The sequence below is a fragment of the Loxodonta africana genome, chromosome 1 (assembly GCF_030014295.1).
Source record: "Loxodonta africana isolate mLoxAfr1 chromosome 1, mLoxAfr1.hap2, whole genome shotgun sequence".
Classification (NCBI taxonomy): Eukaryota; Metazoa; Chordata; class Mammalia; order Proboscidea; family Elephantidae; genus Loxodonta; species Loxodonta africana.
The window spans coordinates 102,820,384-102,838,596 of NC_087342.1; the positions used below are offsets into that span (position 1 = coordinate 102,820,384).

At 45.2% G+C, this 18,213-nt stretch overlaps 1 protein-coding gene across 1 annotated transcript in view; it reads right to left on the reverse strand.

Annotated features, from left to right (window-relative positions):
• Positions 1–401: 401 nt before the first annotated feature.
• Positions 402–18,213, reverse strand: part of LRFN2 (leucine rich repeat and fibronectin type III domain containing 2) — a 52,073-nt gene continuing 34,261 nt past the window's right edge. The window contains exon 2 of the mRNA XM_023546050.2: positions 402–1,374. Within this exon, the coding sequence (XP_023401818.1) occupies positions 402–1,374 (973 nt within the window). The remainder of the gene's footprint in view (positions 1,375–18,213) is intronic.

Sequence of the window (18,213 nt, forward strand, 5' to 3'; positions counted from 1 at the left end):
TAGCAACATGAATGAAGAAGAGGAGTCTGGGAAATGGAAAAAAAAATAATTATGAAATAAAACAACACTGGAACCATCAGCAATCTGAAGCCACTTGCTTATCTGCTAGTTTTGTGATTAGAAAGGCCGGTGTTTTGCCTTTCCAAACACTCAGGGCTTAGTCCGGCATTTGAGTGAGTCCACTTTCCCTGAGCACACCCCAACTGGGTGGTGGGGGACGGGCCAGGGAGGGTGATATGGGTGGTGGGGTGGGGAAGAGGCCGTTGACAGGGAGGCAAAGCTGTCCCTGGATGTAAACATCACCATAGAAACTCCACAAAGACTTGCCAGTAAAGATTCTTTCCCCTTCCATCCTGCAAGAGTGGGAGAGAGAGCGTCCCCCGCCCCCCCACCCCCCAGGCCTACACGGTGCTCTCCATTACCCACTCAGAGCTGCCAAAAGTCCCGCGGGCCCCCACCAGGTCACTCCCCTCAAAAGGCAAGAGCATGCCATTGACAGAGAGGCTGCGCTTTGTCCAGATGTTTGAGACTCTCCGAGGGGGGCTGTAACCATCAGGGGCGACCCCTCCCGCTGCTGCAGCTGCAAAGTCCCCCATGTCAAAGGAGTGACTGCGTTTGGTCTTGCCCTCCAGGGGCAAGGGGAGCAGACTCTTGGCCCGGGCTGCAGGTGGCCCCAGCAGTGGCTCTCGGTCCGAGTGGTGGCCCCTGGCCGATGTCCCGGACCCATTCCCGGCTGGAGTCCTGGAGTCCAGCAGTTCCTCCTTTCTCTGACTCTTGAGGTCCAGGGAGGCAAAGGCCCCCATCAGGCGGTCAATATTGGGTTTAGGGCGGGTGGCAGGGGGTGGGAGCCTCCAGGGGCCCCGTCCTAGCCCCGCTGGGTCCCCGCTGCCCAGGGAGCTGGAGGAAGAGGAGTCACTGCCCCGGGCCAGGCTGGCACTGAACTCAGCCAGCTCATTCCGCACCACCACTTTGGGCGGCCCCTGTGGGGGGGCCCCACTGGGAGCGCTGCCCGTGGGAGGTGGCTGGGCCCCATTTGTCTGTGAGTACACGTTGCTGACAGCAGCGGCTGCCATCTTGCTGGGGGCTTCATGGTTGCAGACCTTGTAGCGCACCATGAGGATGACGATGAAGACCAGCAGTGTAGCCACGATGATGCCCCCGACGACCAGGATCATGGTGCCACCCAGGATCTGGCTGTGCATAGATTGGCACTGTGGATAGTCGGCCTTGGTGAAGAACTGGGCGCAGCCCACGATGTTGGTGGCCGTGAGTGTCGTGGCCGTGTCGTCCCACATGGCCAGCACGCACAAGTCATAGCCAGTCCCGGACACCAGGTTGTTGACCACGAAGGTCTTGTTGGAGGCTGGGATCATCCTGGGTGGGGGCATAGACACAGAGGGCGAGGGGTGGAAGGGTGGGATAGGAAGGGTGATGGGGAGACAGAGAGGCAGAAAGAGAAAGAGAGAGAGACGGTAAGAAGAGGCAGAGGGTTGGAGAGAGAGAGACAGGCAGATACAGGGACACAGAGAAAGACGGGGCAGAGCAAAAGAGAGGTAAAGAGACACAAAAGAGATGGGGAAGAAGAAGGCGCAGACAGGTTGCAGGAATAGGGCATAGGGCATGGTGGCAGAGGTGGGAAGAGAGGGACGAAGGTAAGAGGGCAGAAGCAGATTAGGGTGAAAAGCAAAGCGAGACAGAAAGATTCAGGGTGCCAGAGGCCGAGAGAGGTATAGACAGAATAAACACAGAGAAAGATACATTATAGGGAGAGATCATGTGAGGAAAAAGGACACCATGGATGTGGAAACAAAAAGACAGTGAGTATGAAGATAAAGAGAAGGAGAAAGAAAGGAGATAATTAAAGTACAGAGGGGGAGGCATTTAGAGGTGAAGAAAAGAAGGGGGACAGACTCAGTGGAGACGAGAGACAGGAGTCACAGGGAAAGGCAGAGGGAGAGACAGAGAGGCAGAGAGGGAGAGACAGAGGTTAAAGGCATGAAGACGCAGAAATTAAATAAAGGGACACCCTCCCTCCCTCAATGTCTGATGCAGATACTCTCTCAGTCTCTTGGGAAGTGGGGGTTGGAGTCAGGTGGTCCCTGGCCCCCCTCCAGCCCTCCCCAAGGCTCCATCTACCCCTTGTTGTGTCCTGTGAGACTGAGCCCCTTTTCTGGGCCAGGCACCATGCTGGGTCAGAGACAGGTCCTGCCCTTAGGAGCCAGCATGCTCATGGTCTCCACAGGGCTTTCTAGTAATTTAGAAGGGAGAACACTTGCTGCTGTAGACTAAAGAGAGGGAAGATGGGCAGGGGCTTAGCCTAAGCAGGGGAGAAGTGGTGGCAGGAGGGTTGCAGGTTGCTAGGAGGCAGAGGGGACAGTGCAATTTTGAAGACTGGAGAGAAATTCTGCAACCCAGAAGGAATGAACTATCCCTGGGTCATAGCTGGCCAGGCTCATCCAAATAGATCTGGGGAAAGAGCTCCCCTGGGCGGTGGGGGGGGGGGGGCAGGGGCTTGGCTGGTTCCTCTGTCTTTGGGGGAAGGTATGGTGGGGCAGCAATCTCTGCCCACCACCCCCTACTCCCAGACCTTGAGGAAACCTGGAAGCAAACCCTGATATCTAAGGCCCTTGTAGCAATATCTTGCTTTCTGCTGTCTCCAGGGATGATGCCTGCGTCTCCAAAAAGACTCCTGCAGAAATACTCACTGAGACCTGGTGGTCCACATCCCTCCCTGCAACCTTCCCTGTCCCCCCCTACCCCAGAGTCCCCATCCCCCTGTCCTCTACTACTTGAGAATGAGAGGGCTCCACAGGCTGTTGCCAATCTCTCAAACCCAGAGCCAGGCAGCGTAATTGAGATCTCAAATATGAAATACCAGAGACTGGACATGTCCACGTGGGACTCCGCTCTGAGGACTGGAGCTGACAGGCAGACATTGACATCCCGTCAGGGCAGCCCTGGAAGCTGTTGCCTCTGCCTCACCCTCCTATCTGCTTCACTGCTGGGGAAGCGGCGCTGAGGAAGCCGAGCCCCCAAGGCCCCTCTGCCCCAGGGTTTGGCCAGAGAGGGGCAGAGAGGCCACAGTACAGGAGCAGGGGTGGACCCAGCAGGCCCTGCAGGCCAGCCGCTTAGGTCTATTCGGGGAATCCCCAGCTCCAGTTCCGCCTGGGCACAATGGCAATCTGTGAGGGCAGAAAGCAATGCTCCTATTTCCCAGAGAGGATAGGCCAGGGCTCAGAGGCTGAGTGATTTTCCTGAGGTCACACAGCTGGGGTTTCAAGAGTGTGTCAGCTGGAACTTTAACACTTGCCTTCTAGGTCCACAGTCTGGGCTTGTTCCATACCGTATGACAGACATGGAGTGTTTTTCCTCATGTCACTCAAAAACTTACGCTGGTCTATGGCTCATTGGTCACCCTTCCCCAGGGTGTCACTCAGAGCCCTCCACTCACACCCCTCCACCAGCTGGGCCCTTGGCCTGCTGGGGCTCAGAAAAGCTTTGCATCATGAATGGTCCAACAGGAGTGAGGCCAGAGGAAAGGGCCTGGCCTGCTTTCCAGGATTAGGAGCAGGAGGGCAGCCCCGTACCTCTCCTGCTGTGTGTGTGTGTGCGTGCGCGTGTGCGTGTGTGTGTGTACACAGGGGGCACTTACAGGAGAGCTGGAGCCCACCAGGGCCAAACAGCCCCTGAAGTCAGGTTTGCCTTTGCCGATAACAATAGTACCCAGTGTTCGCAGAGTGCTTACCCTGTCCCGAAAAGGTTACGTGCACTATCTCATTTAACCTCCTGACGACCCTCTGAGGAAGCTATTGTTGCTGGGTTGTTTTTATTCCCATTTAGAGAAGGAGGGGGCTGAGTAGTCTGCACTTTCCCTTGTAGAAGTGGTGGAGCTGAGACCTGATCTGGGTCCATATGGATCCTGCACTCACACTCTTAATTATACGCCAGATCGATTCTCATTGCAGGCAATAGAGAGGATGAAGTGACCAAGACGATCATGTGAAATGGCCACTGGCCAAGCTCTAAAGGAAAAACCGAACTCATCTCCCACCCTGTGGCCCCGTCCACCCCACCATGTCCCCAACAAAGCAATTCGCTGAGCATCCACTCTAGATCCAGGCAGCCAGCATTCACCCTTCATTCCTACCCACATCCCACCATGCTGGCTAGCACAGTCAACCTCTGAAACGTCTCCCTCCCTTCTTCTATGCTTTTGCCTCGACCTCGCCATTTTTGGTCGGTGTAAGCAGCCTCCAAACAGGCCTCTCTGCCTTTGGTCTTGCTACCTTGAACGTCCTGTCTCAGCACCACCGTCTCCAGAGGGCTCCATCTAGAACACTGCCCTAGCCACGCCCCTCGCCCACTCAAACACTCTTTAAGGGCTAACCACAGCCTACAAGAGACAGTTCAACACCAAAACCAAACCAAATCCATTGCCAGCAAGTCTATTCCAACTCAGGGCAACCCTATAGGACATGGTAGAACTGCCCCATAGGGTTTCCAAGGAGCGGCTGGTGAATTCAAACTACTGACCTTTTGGTTAGCAGCTGAACACTTACCTACTGTGCCACCAGGGCTCCAAGTTCCTTATGGGGCTCTCAAATACCTTCTTTGTTGATCCCTGGGCCAGGATTCTCACCACATTCTTGTCATCCCATCCACCCACCTTCTGTATCTGCCCGCATTCTTAAAAACTTGCTCAGGTATAAAAACACCTCAGAATCTGCCAGAGGCCTTTTAGGAGCAGAAAGCACATGCGCAGAGGGATAATTAAAGGAGGCTTATTTATAAAGGTACTGATTACAAAGAGGCGGATAGGGTACAGGGGACTCACAAGGGAAAACGCAATGACTCTGGGCTAGTAGCCAGAAGTCCGTGGGTTGTGCCAACAGTTAACTCATCTGGCTGCTCGCTGAAAGTTTGGCAGTTGAAGTCCACCCAGAGGCACCTCGGAAGTAAAGCCTGGTGATCTGCTTCCAAAAAAAATCAGCCACTGAAAACCCTATGGAGCACAGTTCTATTCTGACACACGTGGGGTCACCATGATTCAGAATTGATTTGATAGCAACTGAGAGTAGCACCCTAGGCCTGAGAATACCAAGGAAGGTTAAGGGTTGCAGAAAGCAGAGAGAATCATCTAGATCAGTGCTACTCAGTGGATGGTGCACAGCTCAGTACTGGCCCATGAGCCATTTGTTCTTGGTCCATGCTCAGATAGCACAGAAATGGAGAGTAAGCATTCAAGTTTTAAAACAATGTGCCATTGGCTGTGACATCCAAGTATGTGACCATTTTTTCTGATAATTGATTTTTACTGTATTCTTACAAAAGCATTAACTTGAAGTGGATTGAGAATAAATAAAACTGGTCCTTCACTACAAATAGTTTGAGAAACACTGGTCAGGAACAGTGTTGCTCAACCTCTATGCTATCGGCATTTAGCCTAGATAATTCTTTGTGATTGCAAGGAGTAGGGGTTGGGGATGTCCTGTGCATTGTAAGGTGTTTAGTAGCATCCCTGACCTCTACTCACTAGATTCCAGTAGTAGCCCCTGACCCTCTAGACATTGCTAAATGTCTCCAAGGGGCAAAAATCAGCTTCCCTGCCTGCTCATGACTGAACCCAACCAAAAGTCAGAGCTCATGGCAGCACACTAGTCAGCCTTCTAGAGCACAGAGCTGGGTGGAGGAGAAGAGTGAGAATCTGGAGGGGCAAAAGCCACTATCTGGTGCAACTATCAGTCATAGCCCTCTTTATGAAAGACATACCCTGAAATCCTTATATATTTCTTTCCATCACATAAACTTGTAATAACTCTGTTAGCAGAAAACATGAATTGCTATTTTATGTTAAGCTGCTCCAACGCGTTAAATTTAATTAAGCTCACAAGCTCTAAAACACAATTTAGAACTGCAACCCCAAGCACTTACCCAGGAAAAACAAGTGTTAATGGCTGCTTCTGAGTTGGGTTTTTTTTTTTTTTTCTGTTAATATTCATTTGGCATTTGTTCATTCAGCTTAACATTAGCAAATAATCTACAGCTGATACCAGAGTTTAAGAAGAAATTGTAGGAATGCATCAGTTATTTGCTCTCCGATCTGTTTTCCTCCTTTCTGCGGCCCTGCTCTGCAAGGTGGGAAACTACATTTCCCGGGCTCCCTTGCCCTCAGGCTTCCAGGTAGAGTTGTCCAATGTAGGCACTGGAGGAAGATAGGCAGGGGGAAAGAAGGGAGAAGCTAGGTATTTCTTCCTCTTTTTCTCCTTTAAGTGGTATCCCCTGTCAGCAGCTGAGTCTCCCATTTGATTCCAGTACCCACAAGGCAACCCCCTCTGGAGTTCTAGCTCCTACCAGATAGCCGTGGATCTTGGGCTCTCGTCACCCTTATTCCTTCAGCCTTGGGTAAGGAGTTGGGGTGGGTGGGTGGATGACTCCTTACCCCCAGTTGACCCCTCAGCAATTGCATCGCTTGTCTAACCTAATCTTAGCACTGAATTCCCTCTTTTTTTAATTTTTTTTTTGTTTTGTTTTTATTGTTGAGAATATACACGGCAAAACATACACCAATTCAACAGTTTCTGCGTTTACAATTTAGTGACATTTATTACATTCTTCAAGTTGTGCAACCATTTTTACCCTCCTTTTCTGAGTTGTTTCTCCCCCATTAACATAAATTCACTGCCTCCTAAGGTTCCCATCTAATCTTTCCAGTTGCTGTTGTCAATTTGATCCCATATAGATCGTTCTTAAAAGAGCACAATGCTCAAGGCAGACTTTTTTTGTGGGGGGAGGGGACCAGGGCCTAATGAAAAGGACTCTGGGCTTCTTCAAATTTTTTTTTTTTATTATGCTTTAGATGAAGGTTTACAAAGCAAATTAGTTTCTCATTAAACAATTAATATGCATCTTGTTTTGTGACATCAGTTGCCAACCCCACGACGAATCAACACTCTCCCCTTGTAGGCCTTGGGTTCCCCATTGCCAGCTTTCCTGTCCCCTCCTGCCTTCTCCTCTTTGCCCCTGGGCTGCTATGCCCATTAACTCTTGTTTTGTCTTATGGGCTTGTCTAATCTTTGACTAAAGTGGACTTCAGTACTGAGTTAAAAGGTGTCCAAGAGCCATAATCTTGGGGTTTCTCCAGTCTCTATAAGACCAGTAAGTCTGGTCTTTTTTCCTGAGTTAGAATTTTGTTCTGCATTTTTCTCCAGCTCTGTCCGGGACTCTCTATTGCGATCGCCGTCAGAGCAATCAGTGGTGGTAGCCGAGTACCATCTAGCTGTGCTGGACTTAGTATGGTGAAGACTGTGGTAGTTGTGGCCCATTAGTCATTTGGACTAATCTTTCCCTTGTGTCTTTGGTTTTCTTCATTCTCCCTTGCCCCAAATGGAGTGGGACCAGTGGAGCATCTTAGATGGCCACTCACAAGCTTTTAAAAACTCAGGTGCTACTCACCAAAGTAGGTTGTAGAACATTTTCTTTATAAACTTTATGCCAGTTGAGCTAGATGTCCCCTGAGGCCATGGTCCCCAGCCCTCAGCCCAGTAATTCAGTCCGTCAGGGAGTCTGGACGTATCTGTGAAGCTTTCGTGACGTTGTGCTGACTTCCCCAGTATTATGTACTGTCTCATCCTTCACCAAAGTTGCCATTTATCTATTGTCTAGTTAATATTTTTCCCTCCCCATCCCTTCCCTCCCTCTTAACCATCACAGATTGTTTCTTTCTGCGTGTAAACCTTCTCATGAGTTTTTATAACAGTGGTCTCATACAGTATTTGTCCTTTTGTGATTGACTTATTTTACTCAGCAAAATGCCCTCCAGATTCATCCACATTGTGAGATGTTTCGCAGATCATCATCGTTCTTTATCATTGCGTAGTATTCCATTGTGTGTGTGTACCATATTTTGTTTATCCATTCATATGTTGATGGGCATCTAGGTTGTTTCCATCCTTTCACTATTGTGAATAATGCTGCAGTGAACATGGGTGCGCATATGTCCACTCATGTGATGGCTCTTATTTCTCTAGGATATATTCCTAGGAGTGGGATTGCTGGATCATATGGTATTTCTATTTCTAGCTTTTTAAGAAAGCGCCATATCATTTTCCAAAATGGCTGTATCATTTTACATTCCTATCAGCAGTGCATAAGAGTTCCAAGCTTCTTGCAACCTCTCCAACATTTGTTATTTTGTTTTTTTGATTTGTGCCGGTAGCATTGGCGCGGAAATGGTATCTCATTGTGGTTTTCATTTGCATTTCTCTAATACCTAGTGATTGCAAGCATTTCCTCACATGTGTGTTAGCCACTTCAGTGTTGTCTTTGGTGAAGTATCTGTTCATTTCCTTTGCCCATTTTTTAATTGGATTATTTGTCTTTTTATTGTAGAAGTGTTGGATTTTCCTACAGATTTTAGAAATTAGACCTTTGTCAGATATGTCACAGACAAAATTTTTTCCCAGTCTGTAGGTTCTCTTTTTACTCTTTTGGTAAATTCTTTTGATGAACATAAGTGTTTGATTTTTAGAAGATCCCAGTTATCTAGCTTATCTTCTGGTATTTGTATGCTGTTAGTTATGGTTTGTATTCTGTTTATGCTATGTATTAGGGCCTCTAGCGTTGACTGTATTTTTTCTTCTATGATCTTTATAGTTTTGGGGTTTATATTTAGATCTTTGATCCATTTTAAATTAATTTCTGTGTATGGTGTGAGATATGGGTCCTGTTTCACTTTTTTGCAGATGGACATCCAGTTTTGACGACACTGTTTGTTAAAAAGACTGTTTTTCTCCATTGAATGGACTTTGGGTCTTTGTTGAAGATCAAGTGATCATTTGTGGATGGATTTACATCTGGGTTCTCAATTCTGTCCCATTGGTCAATGTATCTGTCGTTGTACCAGTACCAGGCTTTTTTGACTACCCTAGCTCTCAAACATTGAGCAACTAAAGCAAAAAGAAGAAATGATGAAGTGAAAAAACTGAACAGAAGATTTCAAAGTGTGGCTCGAGAAGACAAAGTATTATAATGACATATGCAAAGAGCTGGAGATAGAAAATCAAAAGGGAAGAACACACTCGGTGTTTCTCAAGCTGAAAGAACTGAAGGAAAATTCAGACCTTGAGTTGTAATAGTGAAGGATTCTATGGAAAAAAATATTAAACGATGCAGGAAGCATCAAAAGAAGATGGAAGAACTACACAGAGTCATTATACCAAAAAGAATTAGTCGACATTCAGTCATTTCAAGAGGTAGAATATGATCAGGAACCGATGGTACTGAAGGAAGAAGTCCAAGCTGCACTGAAGGCACTGGCAAAAAACAAGCCTCCAGGAATTGATGGAATATCAATCAAGATGTTTCAACAAACAGATGCAGCGCTGGAAGCTCTCACTGGTTTATGTCAAGAAATTTGGAAGATAGCTTACCTGGCCAATTGACTTGAAGAGATCCATATTTATGCCTGTTTCCAAGAAAGGTGGTACAACCTAATATAGAAATTATCGAACAATATCGTTAATATCACGTTCAAGTGAAATTTTGCTGACGATCATTCAAAAGTGGCTGCAGCAGTATATCAACAGGAACTGCCAGAAATTCAGGCCAGATTCAGAAGAGGATGTGGAACCAGGGGTATCATTGCTGATATCAAATGAATCCTGGCTGAAAGCAGAGAACACCAGAAAGATATTTACCTATGTTTCATTGACTATGCAAAGGCATTTGACTGTGTGGATCATAACAAATTATGAATAACATTGCAAAGAATGGGAATTTCAGAACACTTAATTGTGCACATGAGGAAACTGTACATAGATCAAGGAGCCATTTTTCAGACAGAACAAGTGGATACTGAGTGGTTTAAAATCAGGAAAGGTATGTGTCAGGGTTGTATCCTTTCACCATACCTATTCTATCTGTATGCTGAGCAAATAATCCAAGAAGCTGGACTATCTGAAGAGGAACAGGGCATCAGGGTTGGAGGAAGACTCATTAACAACCTGCGTTATGCAGATGACACAACCTTGCTTGCTGAAAATGAAGAGGACCTGAAGCACTTACTGATGAAGATCAAAGACCACAGCCTTCAGTATGGATTACACCTCAATATAAAGAAAACAAAAATCCTCACAACTGGACCAATAAGCAACATCATGATAAATGGAGAAAAGATTGAACCTGTCAAGGATTTCATTTTACTTGGATCCACAATCAACAGCCATGGAAGCAGCAGCCAAGAAATCAAAAGACGCATTGCATTGGGCAAAAAGGACCTCTTTAAAGTGTTGAAAAGCACAGATGTCACCTTGAAGACTAAGGTGTGCCTGACCCAAGCCATGGTATTTTCAATTGCATCATATGCATATGAAAGCCGGACAATGGATAAGGAAGACCGAAGAAGAATTGACGCCTTTGAATTGTGGTGTCGGTGAAGAATATTGAATAAACCATGGACTGCCAAAAGAATGAACAAATTTGTCTTGGAAGAAGTACAACCGGAATGCTCCTTAGAAGCAAGGGTGGTGAGACTGTGTCTTACATACTTTGGACATGTTGTCATGAGGGATCAGTCCCTAGAGAAGGACATCATGCTTGGTAAAGTACAGGGTCGGTGGAAAAGAGGAAGACCCTCAACGAGATGGATTAACACAGTGGTTGCAACAATGGGCTTAAGCATAATAATTGTAAGGATGGCACAGGACCAGGCAGTGTTTCGTTCTGTGGTACACAGGGTTGCTATGAGTCGGAACGGACACAACGACACCTAACAATAATAACAACAGCTGTATAGTAGGTTCTGAGGTCAGGTAGTGCAAGTTCTCTTTATTCTTCTTCTTCAACAGTGCTTTACTTATCTAGGGCCTCTTTCCTTTCCATATAAGGTTAATGATTAGTTTTTCCAGCTCCTTAAAGAATGCTGCTGGTATTTGGATTGGGATTGCATTGTATTTGTAGATTGCTTTGGCTAGAATGGACATTTTCACAATGTTGAGTCTACCTATCCATGAGCTTGGTATGTTTTTCCATTTAGGTAGGTCTCTTTTGGTTTCTTGCAGTAGTGTTTTTTAGTTTCTTTGTATAGGTCTTTTACATCCCTGGTTAGACTTATTCCTAAGTATTTTACTTTTTAGGGGCTAATAAAAATGGTATTGCTTTCCTGATTTCCTTTTTGTAGTTTTCTTTATTGGTGTATAGGATCCAACTGATTTTTGTATGTTTATCTTGTATCGTGCTACTCTGCTGAATCTTTCTATTAGTTCCAGTAGTTTTCTTGTGGTGTCTTTTGGGTACTCTCTATATAACATCATATCATTCACAAATAGGGATAGTTTTACTTCTTCCTTACCAATTTAGACACACTTTATTTCTTTTTCTTGCCTTATTTCTCTAGATAGGACTTCCAGGACAGTGTTAAATAAAAGTGGTAATAAAGGGCATCTTTGTCTTATTCCTGTTCTCAAGGAGAATGTTTTTAACCTTTCTCCATTACGAATGATGTTGACTGCTGGTTTTGTACAGATTCCCTTTATTATGTTGAGGAATTTGCATTCTATATGTATTTTATTGAGAGTTTTTATCAGCAATGAGTGTTAGACTTTATCAAGTGCTTTTCTGCATTGAGTGATTACATCGATTGATTTTCCAGTGTTGAACCATCCTTGTATACCTGGTATAAATCCCATTTGGTCATGGTGTATTATTACTCTTATTTTTGATATGATGCTGAAATCTATTGGCTAGAATTTTGTTGAGAATTTTTGCATCTATATTTATGAGAGGTATTGGTTTGTAATTTTATTTTTTTGTGGTTTCTTTGTCTGATTTGGGTATCAGGGTTATGCTGGCTTCATAGAATGAATTCAGAAGTATCCCTTCCTTTTCTATGTTCTGAAATAGTTTGAGTAGTACTGGTGCGAACTCTTTTCTGAATGTTTGGTAGAATTATCCAGTGAAGCCATCTGGATCAGGGCTTTTTGTTGTTGTTGTTGGGAGTTTTTTTATTACCTTTTCCGTCTCTTCTTTTGTTACAAGCCTGTTCAGATTTTCAACCTCAGTGTGTGTTAGTTTAGGTAGGTAGTGTGTTTCTAGAAATTTGTCCATTTCCTCCAGGTTTTCAAATTTGTTGGTGTACAGTTTTTGATAGTATTCTATTATGATCCTTTTTATTGTTTGGTTTTAAGAAGACTTCAGAGGGTATTTTTGGCTTAAAGTTTAAAGATTATCTCAGGGCAATAGTTTCAGAGGTTCATCCAAACTTCACGGCTCCAGGAAGTCTGGAGTCCTTGAGAATTTGAAATTTGGTTCAGCATTTTCCCTCTTTTGTCAGGATTCATCTACAGAATCTTTGATCAAAATATTCAGCAATGGTAGCTGGGTAACATCCAATTCTTCTGGTCTCATGGCAAAGGAGGCAGTTGTTCATGAAGACAATTAGCCACATGCTCCATATCCTCCTTTTTTCCCTGATTTTCCTTCTTTCTCTCTTGTTCCTGGTAAATAGAGACCTATTGTACCTTGGATGGCTGCTTGCAAGCTTTTAAGACCCTAGGCACTAGCAATGAAATAGGATGTAGAACAGAAGCACTAAGCATGATATTGGTCAACTAACTGGGGTGTCCCATGAAACCACAACCCTAAACCTCCAAATCAAAGAACCAAATCCCATGAGATTTTTGGTTGTACATAAGCCGTCTCAGCAACACACTTTTTTTGTCGTTGTTGTAAATATATTTATTACACAAGTTTTGCCAGCTGGCCCCCAATAAGTGAAGCAATTTTGAAAGAGAATAACAAAGTAGGAGGACTCACCTTTCCTAATTTTAAAATATACTATACAGCTATATCAAAAAAGTCTGACACTGTTATAACAATAGACACATAGACCAATGGAGTAGAATGGAGAGTTCAGAAACAAACCCACACATCCATAGTCAACCGATTTTGACAAGGGTGCTAAGTGCATTTGATGGGGAAAGAAAAGTCTCTTCAATAAAACAGTGCTGGAAAAATTGGATTTCCACATGCAGACAAATGAAACAGGATCCATTCCTCATGCCATACATAAAAACAAATTTAAATTAATCAAGGACTAAAACAATAAAATTCTTAGAAGAAAAAACAGAGGCAATGCTGTCAAGCTTAACTTTTTAATAATGGATTATCAAATATAATAGCAAAAGCACAAACAGCAAAGGACAAAATAATAAGACCTCATAAAAATTAAAAACTTTTATTATCAGACTTTACCAAAAAAAGTGAAAGACAAGCTACCGACTGGGAGAATATCTCAGAAATCACATATCCAACAAGAATCTAATAACCAAAATATATATAAAACTTGGACAACTTAAAAACAAAAAGAATGACCCAATCATAAAATGGGTAAAGGACTTGAAGAGACATTTCACCTAAGAGAATATTCAATTGGCCACCAAACCCATTGTCATCAAGTCAATTTTGACTCAGAGAGACCTTATAGACAGGTTAGAACTGCCCCACAGGGTTTCCAAGCAGTGGCTGGTGGATTTGAGCTGCCAGCCTTTTGGTTAGCAGCTGGGTTCTTAACCGTTGTGCCACCAGGGCTCCAAATGACCACCAAACACATAAGAAGATGCTTAACATCATTAGCTATCAGAGAAATGTGAATCAAAATCACAATGAGATACCATTTCACTCCCACTAGACTAGCTAAGATTAAAAAAGAAAAAAAAAAAAAATAACTAATGTTGGCAAGAATGTAGGGAAATTGAAACCCTTACACTTCGCTGGTGGGAATGCAAAATGGTAAGCCGTTGTGGAAAACAGAACTGCCATACGATCCAACAATTCCACTTCTAGGTATATACCCAAAAGACTTGGAAGCAGAGACTCAGAAACTTGTGTACCAATGTTTGTTGCAGCACCAGTCACAACAGCCAAAAGGTGGAAATAACCTAAACGTCCATCAACCATCAACAGATGAATGGATAAACAAAATGTGATACATACATACAATGGAATACTAGTCAGCCAGTAGGAGAAATGGTGTCTTGATACATACCTACGATACGGATGGAGCTGGAAGACATTATGCTGAGTGAAAAAAGTCAGTCACAAAGGGAAAAACATTATATGATCTCACTTACATAAAAAGACAAGAAAAGGCAAATGTATAGAGAACAAAGCTTATTAGTGGTTACTGGGGCAGGAAGGAGAGGGAAGGAGAAGTTAACAGCAATGGAAATATCACACTGATAAAGTGTAGGGATTGCACAGGGATTACTGTAATTGCTGTCAATATGTTGTACACCTGTAAAAAGTTGAATTTCCTCTTTCGCAAGACCAAGAGTGTTTTTCCTTTTTTTTAAAACTGAATCCCAACTGATGCCAGGAGATGACCTATACATTGACAAGAATATTCTACCTAACATCATTTTCTCCTTGTACTTTGGGGAAAAAAATCATTACTTCATGTCACATCTTGGCTTTACTTAGTGGAACCCCAGTTGTAGAGAGCACTTTGCCACCTCCCTGAATCACTCATCACCCCTCTGTCAAGCCACCTTGACCTCTTTGCCTATAACATTCCTTTTTCCTTGAAACCTCCTCCCTCATCCTCCACCCCGTGACCATAGCCTTGAAGCCCTGCCTCACATATTACCTCTGACCCCACACAGAACTGGTCCTGCTCTTTTTTCCACCACAGCCCTCCCCACACTGTGGGATTGCTTGTTCCTGCACGTATCTCCCTGGAGGACAGGGGCTGTGTGTTATCCATCTTTGTATCTCCACTGTCAATCATGATATCTGGCAGAGAGAGGCAACAGTGAGTAAATATTTACCCTGTGATTGAGAAGTAAATGAAAGAGTGCTTCGTTAAATGTTAAGGCCTATACAAATGTAAGGGTTTCTTATTTAAATGCAACGGATGGCTAAAGGCGAGCTCTCTGACACTGTGGCTGGTGTGAGGAGGCCGTTCCAGAGAGGCACCTTGCCATATCCTGAATCCTTGAAGCTCACCTCACGGACTACTGAAGACCCTTCGTGGATACGCAAACATAGATATGTGCTTGGGGTGTGTGAGTGTGGGAGTTGGGTGAATGTGTGTGTGTGTGTGTCTGTGTGAAACAAAGTGTGTGGATTATGGTGTGCATCTCAGAAGTATCATTTGGGAACTGAGTATGTGGGTATTTGTGAGTATACAGGAGACCCTGGTGGTGTAGTGGTCGAAAGCTATGTCTGCTAACCACAAGGTTGGCAGTTTCAATCCACCAGGTGCCCCTTGGAAACTCAGTGGGGAAGTTCTACTCTGTCCTATAGGGTCGCTATGACTCAGAATTGACTTGATGGCAATGGGTTTTTTTTTTTTTTTTTTTGGTTTTTGTGAGTATGGGAGCCAGAGTGTAGGTGTTTAAGTACACATGGTATGTAAGGGGTTCTTAGGAGTTCCTGGCTGGTGCACCAGGCTAAGTGCTGGGCTCTAACCAAAAGGTTGGTTATTTGAACTCACCCAGAGGTACCTCGAAAGAAAGGCTTGGAGATCTACTTCTGAAAAATCAGCCTTTGAAAACTTTATGGAACACAGTTCTACTCTGCACATATGGGGTCACCATGAGTTGGAATGGACTCGATGGTTGCTGGTTTGCTGTTTTGTTAATTCTTGTTCCAGGCAGCACTAGCTACTGCTGCACATCTTCCGCTTAGCTCCCTGGGCCCCCCAGAGGCTTTTTCCTCATGTCCTCTGACACCTCTGGGGTGACTCCCTGTGTGACCTCTCCCAGAGACACTTGCAGGCTAAGCCTGTTTTTTTCCTAATGCATCAGAACGTTTGCAGCATTAAAGGCATTTTGAAGGAGTCCCTGGGTGGCATAAATGATGAAGCGCTTGGCTACTAGCAGAGATGTCGGCGGTTAGAACTCGGGCATAGGCTCCTTAGAAGACGGACCTAGAGGTCTGCTTCCGAAAGGTCACAGCCTTGAAAACCCTATGGAGCAGTTCTATTTTGCGTACACGGGGTCTCCAGGAGTCAGAACTGACTGGACGGCAACAACAACAACAAAGGCATTTTGGGCATCAGGGAATGGGAGGGATTCTAAGAGTCTTCGAGAAGCAGGTAATTACTCCATCTGGACCAAACTCCACTCTCCTCCTTTTCTGGGCTCATGTCTAGACTACATTCCCCATATCCCATGCAGTCAGGGGTGTCCACGGGGTTAGTTCTGGTAGATGGATTCTAGTGGAAGTAGTGTGTGCCACCTCTGTGCCAGGTCTTCAAAATTGCAGGTGTGCCTCCCCCCACACTCCTGTTCCCTTCTGTGGTGACCTGGCCTTGACCATGCAGATGACAACAGGCCTTAGGAGTGGTGGAACCCAGGTGCCTGAGTCTCCACATGAAGAAGACCTACTGACTAACCAGGCATATCTGCCCTGCACTGTTCTAGGGTTGAGAAATGAACTTCTCTTGTGTTTGAGCCTCTACATTCTTGCAACCATGGGCAGCAGCAGTACACCTCCGCTACCTAATACAGCCTCCTGCAGATAAGATGAAGTGAGCCTGCAGGGTCTGTCATGTGTAGGTGTGTGTGCGAAAGAGAGGGTAAGTGTGTGAGGGTGACTGAAGGCGTGTCTGCATGTGCGTATGTGTGTAAGAGGAAGAAATCGGGGCTGGTGTCTGCACAAGACGCAAAGTCCTCACTTTCCTGGAGTTGTCCCCAAACGCCACCTCTTTTATCTACACGTCTTCCCAGCCTCTGCCTTCCCCCAGCACCACCACTTCATAGGTGTCCCATGGCTTCCTGGTGACTCCCAGAACTAATTTGGAGAGACCATGTCAATCTTCCCACACTTCATGTCCCTGGCTCAGCACCCTCGTTACTGGCTCCGTGCCTTCATTACTGGCTCTTCCCAGAACTACTGGCCTGCCAACCTCTCCAGCCGCCCGTGAAATCTCAGACCATGTGAAAGGGCCTCATTAAACTGAGGTAAGCTGCCCTGGCTCCCCAGCCTCTCCCTCTTCCTGCAAGCCCCAAAGGGGCCTGCTTCCTTCCCTGCACAAACTGCAAGGGGTTTGCAGGGAGCAGGGCAGAGGACATACACGGGGTTGGTTCTATCCTGCATGCCATTTATTGAGTATCTATTACATGCTAAACTTTTGATATGCAGGGTCTCTTTTAATCTGCACATTGCCTCTATGAGGTAGGAACAATTATCCCCACATTAGGGATGAAGAAACTAAGGCTCAGGAAGGTAGGTCACCTGCCCAAGTTCACACAGCTGGTAAGGGGTTGAGCCAATGTTGTAAGCCAGGTCAGCCAGGCCACTAAGTATGATCTTCACTATACTTTCATTGTTGTTGTTAGCTGTTGTTGAGTCAATTCTGATTCATAGTGACCCCATGCATGCAGAGCAGAACTGCACCTTGAAGTTATCAAAGCTATGACCTTTCAGAAGCAGACACCAGGCCTGTCTTCCGAGATGCCTCTGGGTGGATTAGAACTGCCAACCTTTTGGTTAGTAGTCACTTAACTTTTTTGCGCTAGCCAGGGACTCCTTCCCTAAACTCTATTATCTTGAACTGAATTTAACAGAATCAGATTTTAGAAGGAAGAAAGTCTTAGTCAGGCCAGCTATTTGACAGCAATTAAAAATGTATATTATATGTTACTTTACAATGATGGTTAACCTTTATTGAGCACTTACTATGTCCCAAACACTGTTCTGAGAAGTTTATATGTATTAACTAATTTCATCTTCCCACCAAAGCAGGAGAGAGGTACTATTATCACCTCCATTTTACAGAGAACGAAACTGAGGCCTAGGGAGTTTAAGTGGCTTGCCTAAGGTCTCAAAGAGAGGGTGTTTGTGCACAAAGGTGATAAATTGAACACAGAACTATCACATTACCTCAATTTATGCTCATGCTAACCCTGGGAAGTACGTGGCATAATTATACCCATCATTTTAGAGACAGTGGTTAACCGAACTGCCCTGTGATCACAGAGCTAATTAGGGGTGGAGATGGGATTACAAATTAGGGGTGACGAGGATGGTTGCTACTTCAGGATGCACACTCACGGATGCTCTGAAGGAAGAGAGGAAGCCATATGGACGTCTGTGGGTGGGGTCGCCAGGCAAAGGTGGCTGCCAGTGCAAAAGCATTGAGGCAGGAACAGAGAGGAGGCCAATGGGGCCTGAGCAGAGATGGAAACGGGAAATGGTAGGAAATGAGGTCAC